This window comes from Epinephelus lanceolatus, chromosome 2 (assembly GCF_041903045.1).
Source record: "Epinephelus lanceolatus isolate andai-2023 chromosome 2, ASM4190304v1, whole genome shotgun sequence".
Classification (NCBI taxonomy): Eukaryota; Metazoa; Chordata; class Actinopteri; order Perciformes; family Serranidae; genus Epinephelus; species Epinephelus lanceolatus.
The window spans coordinates 40,960,927-40,973,450 of NC_135735.1; the positions used below are offsets into that span (position 1 = coordinate 40,960,927).

The 12,524-nt window shown below is 42.5% G+C and overlaps 1 protein-coding gene across 1 annotated transcript in view; it reads left to right on the forward strand.

Moving 5' to 3' along the window:
- The first annotated feature begins 1,559 nt into the window (after nt 1–1,559).
- slc7a10a (solute carrier family 7 member 10a) overlaps nt 1,560–12,524 on the forward strand; it is a 32,994-nt gene continuing 22,029 nt past the window's right edge. Inside the window, exons 1-3 of the mRNA XM_033630618.2 lie at nt 1,560–1,760; nt 10,720–10,924; nt 11,630–11,781. Coding sequence (XP_033486509.1) covers nt 1,655–1,760; nt 10,720–10,924; nt 11,630–11,781 — 463 coding nt within the window. The 5' untranslated portion in view covers nt 1,560–1,654. The remainder of the gene's footprint in view (nt 1,761–10,719; nt 10,925–11,629; nt 11,782–12,524) is intronic.

Below are 12,524 nucleotides of genomic sequence, written 5' to 3' on the forward strand. Positions count from 1 at the left end.
CCAGGAACAGCCCTGGGCTCTGAAGCCAATTTAACATGGTAGTCAAAAGTGGAACTACATCGTCCGGTCCGTCGCATGATATGGGGCCCAATAAATTTTTCTGCCTAGACTTACACTGTGAAAGAGACTTATGTAAATCAGTGGATACATTTTTCTGAAGGTCAAAACTGCCACGAAATGACTCATTTTACTATCATGATTTGATCCAGTCAGTCTGAAAACATTTTGAAAGTCTTGTAGAGCTGCATGATTAACTTATTTTATCCCCATTCAAGGTAGTGGAGAGCTAAACCAGAATTTAGCTGTTTAGCTAGCAAAAGTTAGAGCTGCACTCAGCCATGCTCAGCTGCCATAAGGCTCTCGTGCGCTTGCTCGATGGGCCCCATAATGTGGAACATTCGGGTGATTTCATACTGTGGAATTAGAGCTTTTTTTGGCCTCATGTGCCACTGAGCAGCTTTCATAGGAAAGAACAGGCCCACTTCCAATGCTGTATCCAGGTCTCTTTCATTCCTGCCACCCATGGACCCTCCGCCTCACTCCCTGCTGCTAGGACCCTATTTACCCAGGAGAGGACAGCAGCTTGGACCTGCTATAGCCACTCAAATTCAGCCACCCCAAAAACCAGCCTGGGGACTAGTGGCCTGTGTGGCTTGGGTGTAATCCATGTAGCTACAGAGGTTTGCTGATCTGGACTCAGGGCTGCTGAGAGGGCAGTCCGGGGTCAGACCCCAGGTGCTCGGACCCTCAGTCTTGCACCGGCTGAATTCAAGTTGTTACAGGGCGCTAAGTGAAGGCCCATCTCTTCTAGGCTGCCACTGCAAAATAACTGAAACACAGCATGTGATGACCCATGTTGTGGTGGGTGACAGTCAGTGGTTGAGGTTAGCGGACTCCATTTCTTAGCCAACGTTAGCTAGTGTCACACACTGTTAGTGTTGTTGTACAGCTGAAGATATGCAAGGCACAGGTTTGCAAGACATCATACCAACTGCAGGTGTTTACTCTTATCCCAAAATCTTCACACACTTTTACATTAGTGACATTTGTTTAGAATATGTTTTCATATTTATCTTGTTCAGAAATACATTTAGTCAACAGAATGCAGCTGTACAACACCACAAGGGAAAAGTAGTAAATAAATCAAGAGCATCTGACTGTTAACTTAATTTTATACTCTGGGTCAACTGAGTGAAGACAGTGTGTAGAACAGTGTTGTATTAACCCTCCTGCACTTCCAAAGCTGACGCTCAAATTACAGCAGCCCCGAGGGAAAACCAAACTGACTCACCTGAATCCTGTCTGGCTATCAACAAGGAGGGTCGACCTGTTTGTTTGTAGGGCGTTGGAAACGTCCAAAAGCACGACAAATACAAAAAAGAATGGATTTGTATAGAAGTTTTAGTCTATTTTATTCATTTTGGACAGCTTGATTGTGTATTTATTCAGTCATCATCATTTTGTAATCTAGTCACACCTTTACATCAGCCCACCTGAGGCAAGGTGGTGCCTTCAGCGCTGAGTCGTGCGCATGCGCGTGTCCTCCTCATCACTAGGATATTATAAGGGCAGCCTGGGGAGCGGAGCGTGGTTCAGTCTATAGTATCTGGACCGGACCGAGGCGGGCAGGAAGCACACTCGCAAGGCGGAGGAGATGGAGGACAAAGAGAAAAAGAAGAAGGATAAAAACTCATCCAAGAGCGACAGAGTCACTCTGAAAAAAGAAATTGGACTTTTGAGCGCTTGCGCTATTATCATCGGTAAGTGTGTGACAGCTTTTGTCTTAAATCGTGTGTTCATGAAGAGCGGGGTCGATCCGGGAATCTGAGCTACGAGAGAAAACGTGTTTGAGCAGCCGGCTAGAAGAATTACTATTGTAACGTGGCGGGTGTGCAGTTGTACCTAGTTGTTAAAGTTACAATACCATGACACACAGCAGGAGACAGTAACAGAATGGGTCCGTTTTTATTGGGATCCTGATGTACAGTGAGGACACTGTAGGGAAATGAATGTGACTTGTCGTTTAGAGATTGTTTAACAGATATTGGCACAAACCGCCAAAATACGCACAGATAGAGTCGCTTTTACGCACGGATGCTCCACGTCTGATGTCTCGGTCCAGTTTTAGGTTTTGTATGGAAACTGTTGCATCAGTCGCGATGGTCTGAATATGGACATGCCTACGTGGCTGGATCTCTTCATGTTGAACTTGAAAGGCATGCAGAGGCAAAATACAGCCTCCATATGTTTCTGTGGGACTGTTGAGCATTAACACAGTTACACTGCCAGGATCAGGGGCTCCATTTCCCCTGTATTTAACTGAGTAAAGCAAGGCATTAATGTTGTTCAAACCAAAAAATGCACTCTTCCTGCACATTAGAGAAATGCAGCTTTAGAGAGAGAAGGTCTACATGTAGGAAGTTGCGTTGTTACAAACGGTTTCCTGTACATTACCATGTGCTGAGCAGTGATGGAGTGTTACAGAACCACCTCATGTGCAGTGGTAACTCAACAGGTTGCAGTGCTATAATAATCTGACAGTCATGCAGAGGGTTCCCCAAGCACCACATCCTGCTGATAACCAGCCTGTGGCCAGACTCATATCAAGCCTCTATGGGGGTGAAGGGAGGACAGGCTAATGACTTCATGGAAATGAATGTTGTAATGAGGTCATGACTTTATTTTTGTGTGACACATTGTGTTCTTGGATTTGGTTTATTAGAGATGATTTAACATACAGTACAGGCCAAAAGTTTGGACACACCTTCTCATTCAATGCGTTTTCTTTATTTTCATGACTATTTACATTGTAGATTCTCACTGAAGGCATCAAAACTATGAATGAACACATGTGGAGTTATGTACTTAACAAAAAAAGGTGAAATAACTGAAAACATGTTTTATATTCTAGTTTCTTCAAAATAGCCACCCTTTGCTCTGATTACTGCTTTGCACACTCTTGGCATTCTCTCCATGAGCTTCAAGAGGTAGTCACCTGAAATGGTTTCCACTTCACAGGTGTGCCTTATCAGGGTTAATTAGTGGAATTTCTTGCTTTATCAATGGGGTTGGGACCATCAGTTGTGTTGTGCAGAAGTCAGGTTAATACACAGCCGACAGCCCTATTGGACAACTGTTAAAATTAATATTATGGCAAGAACCAATCAGCTAACTAAAGAAAAACCAGTGGCCATCATTACTTTAAGAAATGAAGGTCAGTCAGTCTGGAAAATTGCAAAAACTTTAAATGTGTCCCCAAGTGGAGTCGCAAAAACCATCAAGCGCTACAACGAAACTGGCACACATGAGGACCGACCCAGGAAAGGAAGACCAAGAGTCACCTCTGCTTCTGAGGATAAGTTCATCCGAGTCACCAGCCTCAGAAATCGCAAGTTAACAGCAGCTCAGATCAGAGACCAGATGAATGCCACACAGAGTTCTAGCAGCAGACCCATCTCTAGAACAACTGTTAAGAGGAGACTGCGCCAATCAGGCCTTCATGGTCAAATAGCTGCTAGGAAACCACTGCTAAGGAGAGGCAACAAGCAGAAGAGATTTGTTTGGGCCAAGAAACACAAGGAATGGACATTAGACCAGTGGAAATCTGTGCTTTGGTCTGAGGAGTCCAAATTTGAGATCTTTGGTTCCAACCGCCGTGTCTTTGTGAGATGCAGAAAAGGTGAACGGATGGATTCCACATGCCTGGTTCCCACTGTGAAGCATGGAGAAGGAGGTGTGATGGTGTGGGAGTGTTTTGCTGGTGACACTGTTGGGGATTTATTCAAAATTGAAGGCACACTGAACCAGCATGGCTACCACAGCATCCTGCAGCGACATGCCATCCCATCCGGTTTGCGTTTAGTTGGACGATCATTTATTTTTCAACAGGACAATGACCCCAAACACACCTCCAGGCTGTGTAAGGGCTATTTGACCAAGAAGGAGAGTGATGGAGTGCTGCGGCAGATGACCTGGCCTCCACAGTCACCGGACCTGAACCCAATCCAGATGGTTTGGGGTGAGCTGGACCGCAGAGTGAAGGCAAAGGGGCCAACAAGTGCTAAACACCTCTGGGAACTCCTTCAAGACTGTTGGAAAACCATTTCAGGTGACTACCTCTTGAAGCTCATGGAGAGAATGCCAAGAGTGTGCAAAGCAGTAATCAGAGCAAAGGGTGGCTATTTTGAAGAAACTAGAATATAAAACATGTTTTCAGTTATTTCACCTTTTTTTGTTAAGTACATAACTCCACATGTGTTCATTCATAGTTTTGATGCCTTCAGTGAGAATCTACAATGTAAATAGTCATGAAAATAAAGAAAACGCATTGAATGAGAAGGTGTGTCCAAACTTTTGGCCTGTACTGTAACTATTTGTTATTGTACACTACAGATTGTTCTCTTGCATGTTTTAGAGTGCAGGCTAACACCTGTTTAGGGACTGAATTCAGCATTGTGCCATTTTCATTTCAGTTATTTTGCTTCCTCAAAACATTCTGGCTGGTTACTCAAAATATATATCCATATTCACTTTTTGGTCACATTATTATTTGAAGAATGAGCATGCAGGATGAAAGGACAGGACATATGGAATTTGGAGGACAGGATAAATGACAGAGTGTATGGGTTTGCCCTGAATCCTTACATTCCTCACTAATTGCTTTTAACTCTGAAGTTACAATTTAAGATCATCCTGGAGTACAGTATGCCTGTGGTTTTCCAGCTTTCATTTATCAGCCTCAGTGAATGACCTACTATATGTGTGGCTATACAACAGGGGTAGCAGAGTCATAAAACAGACGTTAACTGGCTGTCTTTGGTGCCAGCTACATGTCATAGGGCATGAGGAATGTGCCAGTGAAAACATACAGCACTGCCATGACTCCCATAACTCCCAAGTGTATGTCTGCCGGCGAGATCACCAAATGATAAGGTCCTACAGGACACCACGAGTAGGCGGACCCCTCATGGTAAAAGGGATTGCGGAATGAACCAAGATGACTGGAGGTTTTAGACAGATGTCAGACATTATAGCCTGTTTAACTGTAATTTCCACAGCAGTTTTTTTACAATGTAAATTACCCCCTGTGCCTGCAGCTCACAGATCCTTATGTTTTACAGTATAAATTTATGATATAAAAGTGGAAAAATGGAAAAGTATGTCACTGAGCAAACTAGTACGGACCACCCAGAACAAATAAGAGAGGCAATTTTATCATTAAAGCAACAAACTGGTGGAAAATGAAGAACAATCTGTGACGTGCGAAGAGTATTAAAAAAGGAAGTGCTGTTATCATTTTAAGAGCTTATCTTTACAACCACAGTCCCGCCTATGGCGCTTTGATAGAGACTGATATTGTCCCAGTTAATTCTTAATCTTTGGCTCGCCTGCCTCAAATTTTTGTTCATTTGGCAAGCAGTAGCTGCACAAATCCTTTGCTAAACTTTCAAAGTACACCCACAGTTCTGACTATGCTTTGCAGTATGTCAGAGAGCCTTAAGGGTTATACACTTGGTCTAATTTAATATTGCTGGTGTGAAATGAGTGCTCAGATCAGTCAGGTTGATACTGACCACTTGCCAAGTCTTTTCTGTGAAGCACAGATGGAGTGAAGCCTGTGCAGTCAGTACACACATACGACTTGAGTCATGCTACTACCCACCAGATACAGCCTACTCACTTATTCAACACCCCACTCCAGGGGGGGTGGACTATTGACTGCTGCCTATCTGCGTGCAACTACTACTGCTAACATGTAGGGCTAGAAAGTAAACCAGATTTATCAGGTGACAGATAATATTAATCTATGACCAAACTGAATATATCACATTTAAAAATGACAGTGACATCTAGGTTAATCAGTGTTCCCACATTTTACTAGCTCAGTCTCAATTCCAGCGAGCACCTGCACATTGTTTTCCCTCAGGACAAGTCTGTTAACGTCACTCTGTGTGTCGTGCTTGTCAATACTAGTGGGACAGATATGCCTGTTAGTACTGGTAGGACATATTTATGAAGAGAGAGAAAGACTGCATGACTGTCAGTACATTTTCCCACAGAAGCTTACAGATTGAAATTAGAGTGTTTTTTTTTTTGTTTCATACAGGAGGGTGTTCGGGGATTTCCTCAGTCTTTGCCATGATTTAAATAAATTGGAGGTTAATCTGAGGAGACATTTTCACAACAGCGCTCAGCTATAGTGCAGTGCGGGGAGGCTGAGAGGGTCAGTAGGACTCTGATTCACGCTTTCAGCCTGCAGTGCCAAACTTTATGACATAACAAACACAATGCAGGCATTATATAACGACTCTGCATCTCTCCACGGCCTCCACAATCAAATCTGACAGTGATAAATGCACCGTTCTGGCCTCTCTTTTCCCTTTGCATCATTAGGGAGCATTCAGAGCTGCTCTGACGGGGAAACTGCGATGGCGTGCCTCACTGGGTTTTCACAGTTAAAATGTTTACAGTGGAGTGGACAGAGTCATATTTTTTCCCAAAGTTCTCTAAAGAGAAGGAAAAACAAGGACAGCAGTGCAAAACATGCTTTGCTTGGACAGCTGCTGTTTGGTTACTTTCTTGTGCTTGTTAGTTCTAGTTTGTTTTTGTTTTTTCATTTCGTAGGGGGGTTATACTTGCCAGGCTGGATTTCAACTCATGACATGGTGGCGTATTAACATGTGCCTTAGCCATTTGAGCCACCAGGGACTTCTGTTTATCACTGTTTGTGGTGCAGCTGAGCCAGGACCTCAATGAGCCATGTTTCCACTACTCCATGAGGCCAAATCGGATTAACCAGTTCTTCTATCAGATATTAACTATTGTTGTGTCATTACATGTCTGGGACAGGTGTTGCCTCAATCTGCTCTGTTGTTTGCTATCGAAAATAAATGATACAAGCAGCCTAGCTAGTTAAACAAAAATAATTCTGCTGCAGCTGTACTGATGGGTTCCTTCCACAGCTAGGATTGCCCTCTGAAAGTCAGACATTTGAATCATCAGTCGGAGACCCCTCAGTCGACTGATTGCTGCAAGTCGAGCGGTCAGGTTTTTTTGGCCAGTCAGTGTGCATTGTAGTGGAGACCTTTTGGTCCCTGGATGTTGAACATTTCAGCGTAGTTAGCTTGTTTGGCAAATTCTGTGATTGTAACTGCCACACTGAACGCCCCACGAAACCCCATTCAAACTCTCAAACTTATGGAAAGAAAAGGACAGAATTGTTGAATATTGGTATTGAATAGCCAAATCTGATTCGACTGGCTTAATCCTGATTCGGGTACAGCCCTATCCACAACTGTTGCATATATGTCCAACACAGTCTTACAGAAATACGTGAAATACACACAACCTCTTGACAACACACAACTTGTTAGTTCAGAAAAGATGGTGGTTTTGGTTCAAATAACTACTGCTGATTGCATAACTAGGGTCACTTTTGGTTTCACACGGGACATGAACAATGGTCTCCTGGTTAAAAGTCCATGTTTTTTTGACCCATTCACCAAACCTCTTGCCTCCCCTATGCTGACTTTCCTCACTTTTTATACTTAGGTCCTGTATCCAACATGACAAAAGATCCCTGTTGACTTTTCTTTGAGATTGTTTTTGCTGCCAGCACATAATTTTAACACATTTCGTGCGAACCCCAACATACTGTTCATATCCATTTCACGTATTTCTAAGAGTTGGGGCTAATATTTCTTAGATCACTGTGCAGCTTTTTCCACTTTACCATTTGGGCTTTTTTCGCTGACGAAAATGTAGGCTACATTACAAAAGAAAAAAATCCAAAGCAGTGGACTTTAACCTTTTTTTTTTTACTAAAATTAGGACATTTATGCAGGTTGTTTAAATACAGAAAAACCTGCTAAAAATAGGCAACAGCTTTTCCCATTGCCAGTAGATGAGTATAATTTCCTGTTTTTTATCTGGTGTGTCATGTTTTACATTACGTACGCAATAGTAGGAAGCACCATGGAGTTCACCAAAAATGTTGTGGCGGCTATTTCTTTTTTCTTTGTTCTTTTTAATTTTTCAGTCTTTCTGACAAACATGGTGCTGACTAATTTGGAACAACTTCTGAGCACTGCTAGGATGGAGACAGATGGAATATATGACTGAGATGACAGAGTCCCAGAGGTTACCGGTGGTCATGCCAGAAAAGGGGAGAAAATTAGTGTGTGAAAATTAGTGGGGTGTCATGTTTCCATCACTGCTGATTGGAGCTGAAGCCGATAAAGACCTGTGGCTACTGAAGCGTCATTTCTCCTGGAAATGAATGCTGATTGTAACTTTACCCACTAAAGACAAAAGCCAGGTGTTAGTGGGTGTTAATGTTTATTGTTTTGTCCAGTGGGAATGGGGCTCTAGTGTATAACTGACAACACTGACAGACATGACGGTTTGTTAAAATTCAACTGCCCCTGTGATTTAAATGTAAAAACCTGATCACATGGCACTAGTTTTTATTATTAACCTGCATTTATATTTGTGCTGTCAGGCGACTAAACAAGCTTAAACAATGATTGATGGTTTCAGTGCAGCAGTCTAAGAATCATTAAATAATTAGACATAGATGTCTTTTTTTTTGTCTCTTTTTTTCTGGTCTGATTTACGAGATAATTCACTATTTAATAGTCATGCTATCATCTGACAGCAAAGAAAAAAATAAGTCAACACATCACTGAAGAGACAGAACAGAGCTTTGACCTGCTGAGACTATGTTGATGTCAAGGGCATAGGTTTGCGTATTGGCGGTAGGGACGTGTCCCTAACAATATTTTGCGAGGATAGAATTGTCACTACCAATATTTGGGTGAATTCATTTGCATTGTCTTCATTCTAACAGTTCTGTGCATGAAAATAGGGGGCAAATTGCATCTTGTATTGATCACTAAGGAACAGTGCATTATATTATTCAGTATGGGACGATCATGTATTTTGTCTGATCAAAAGAGCTGCACACTGTCGTTAAACTTTGTCTCCTTCAAAGAGAGCCCCACACAGTGTTCTGTGTCTGTCAGATGGTCTGAAGAGGATACTACCGTATCAGCAGAGCATAATGAGGCGTTATGATTCATTCTCATTCAATTACACAACTATTACAACTTTTTTCTCAAAATAGTATAAATGTATTCTCAACCTCTCAGGGAACACAGATATCTGGGATATGTTCTAAATGTGCAGAAAGTGTTGAACAAAAATAAACTAATGTCAACATGTGTGTTGAGTCTGCAGAGATAAGATTTAATGAGAAAAGCTGGTCTACAGGAGAATAAATATTTGAAAGCAATACACAATGCCTGAGAGCCTTGCTGCATTATATTCCATTACAGTCTGTTCTGAATTGTCACATATCGCCTGAACTTTGTCTTTTTCTTTACGTAAAAAAGGGACACATGAGCGGCTGTGGCTCGGGAGGTACAGTGGGGTCATCCACTAGTCGGAAGATCAGTGGCTCAATCCCCAGCTCCTCCAGCCACATGTCGAAGTATCCTTGGGCAAGATACTGAGCCCCAATTTGCTCCCAATGGCCATGAATGTCTAAAAACTGAGTAGCAGGTGGCACTTCGTACTGTAGCCTCAGCCACCAGTGTGTGACTGTGTTTGTGAATGGTGAATGTGACTCATGGTGTAAAAGTGTGTTGAGTGGTCGAAAGACTAGAAAGGCGCTATACAAGTGCAGGACCATTTACCATTTATCATAAATAAAGACATATACCTCCATAAACTGATGCCAAAACTTCCTCAGAAGTAGGAATTTAAGTGTTTTATGCTCAAAATTTGCATGAGGAGGTTCCCCGGATCCACCCCTCAACTGCCACCAGTGTTGAAATTAAACCTATGCCCTTGGCTGACATGTGCAGTTGTGAAGACATCTCCACATCCAACTACACTCATTTCCAAATGATGGCTACGACACCAAAGAGAGTGGAGACAAAGAGAATTTTGGGTCTTACTACCGTCCTTATACTTGCACTCTTTTTTTTTTCTTCTGTAATCCAAAATTTAGCATGAAATTTGCAATACCTACTGTTAGGGTGCTTTGACCTCTGACCCTGGACCTCTTGACTTGGTTGATACAAACCAACCAAACACTTCAAATACACAATGTAATAGTCCAAAAACTAAGCCAGATCAAAAACAGTTTCACAGCACACCAATAGACAGACACAATGTTAATGATGGAGGTGCAGTATTTTGTCATTTAATGACTCACAGGTCATTATATGAGACAACAGGCAGTTGAGACCTTCTCTGGTTGGACTGTTTAAACAAGGCTCTTGGGACTATTTGGCAGCTGTTTTGTTTTTTCTTTGTCAAACCAGGTTTTGTTTTCAGCCTTTGAGTTTGTTGTTTGTCAGCAGCTCATTCCTGCTGCTTTGCACTGTGCTCATATGGTGCACACTGCTGTTATTGGGATGGTGTTGTTGTGGAAGCATAGTGCTCACCCTCCAGTTCCCTCCGGTCAACACAGTTAGCTGTCAGTACTTTTGCCATTGTTTAACACGGCTTGCTCAGCAACCTCCATGTAGACAACTAGGTCCAGACAACTCCTGAGTGTCTCATGGAGAAACTGTAAATGTAATTTTAGGTCTATCTTACAAAAGAGGTTTTAATCCCAGTATGACTTCTGAGTTAATATACGTTGTTTGACAAGCCGCTGGCAAGTACCAATTGTAAATAACCTCCTTAATCTTTGTTTTTTTTTCTCTCAAGGTAACATCATTGGCTCTGGGATATTCATCTCACCTAAAGGAGTGTTGGAGCATGCAGGCTCAGTGGGGCTGTCACTCATCGTCTGGGTATGTGGAGGGGGGATCTGTGCCCTCGGGTCCATGTGCTATGCTGAACTGGGTGTCACCATCCCAAAGTCTGGAGGAGACTATTCATACGTGACGGAAATCTTTGGAGGGCTAGTTGGGTAAGTACTGTTGTTGTTTTTATCTGTTTATCCTTTTTTAAAACTCTGCTGTGTCTGAGCTACAACAGCAGTTTCTAATACAGCGAATTCTTATATCGACTGTGTTGGTCTCCAGCAGGCATACTCACTTGGTAAGGATTATACTGCAACAGTCCAGGATCTGTACACGAGGGTTGGTTTAGAAATACTGCCTGTCTGGAACCAATCACCTCTGAGAGTCTTGTGACTTTCATGATGTCATGTGACATGTCATCTGATCACAGAACAGTATTGTAAGACTGAGAAGGTCAAACATGTGTTGCAGTGTGAAGCGTGTGGAGGCATTAGTTAAGTTCTGTGTGGCTCGTTCATGTGAACATGATGAAAATAAAACAATGAAAAATCATATAAAATAAAGGTCAAAGCTCACAGTAAGATAAGGCATACTGTATTCTGGTTTCAGTGAGTTTCCACCTGCTAGTGCTTTTTTCACTGTCTCCTTCTCATGTCTGAGCACCAGTCTCTTGTAAGTGATGCCAATGCCTTGGAGCAAGTCACTACCAACCCCATCTGCTGCAGTAGAGCTGCATGGAAACCATCAGCAGAAAACTGTAGTTGAGCTGAGCAGCTCTTGGTATAAGAGAGACTGTGACATGAAAGACAGCAGGAGAGGGCTGTTTTACTCAAATATGAAAATCCTGTGTGTTTTGTCTCTTCGTCCTCTAGCTTCCTGTTGTTATGGAGTGCCGTCCTCATCATGTATCCAACCACGCTGGCTGTCATTGCTCTCACCTTCTCCAATTACGTCTTGCAGCCAGCCTTCCAGAACTGCCTGCCTCCTTACATCGCCACCAGACTCCTCGCCACCATCTGTATCTGTGAGTCACGCACACAGCCAAAAGCCTTCTGAAAGTCCAGTTGATTTTCAGTCATGATTCATGAGTTCTTCTTAGTCTATTTTTGGGTCTTTGCTGTGATGTTTCCAAACTGTGCCTCCCATAAATAATCTGTTAATCAGTGTATCCAAACTCTTAGGTCTGTGGCCTCTGATTTTCTATCGATGCGGCTTGGGTTTCTATAGGTAGGGCTTTTTTCTTTCTGATCAGCCAGGGTAACTACTGCTGCAAGTCTTAACCACACAGTTCCTCCACTGATCCCAGATAAACTGAAACATTAAGTCCTGTGCAGTGGAGCTTTCCAGGGCAAAGGCTGGACACTGGATACTTCTTTTCATTAAATTTAACGTCCGATGCCAGAGTCAGAATTTTAAGTAGCAAACCTTGGCAGGATTCCCTCCTTGTGAGGTTTCTGAAATGCAGTCAGTCATCTTGTGCCACATCAAAATAGCAGCACTCTCTGTAAACTACATGCAGCAATATATGTTAAATTCTTCAAAACACCCTTAGGTTTCATTTGAATTCTTCCATGTCAGGAAATTTTTGAAAGGAGAAGAGCTTTGCCACTGCAATGCACAGGGCATATACAGCCTGACAGCTAGGAATGTATGACCTTTCACTTCAGGAACACAGCAAACAGCAAATGTACAGGCACAACAAACAGTGTCAGAGATTATTTAATAACTCACTGATGTCTAAACAAAGATCAGTAAGGCTCTAATGAA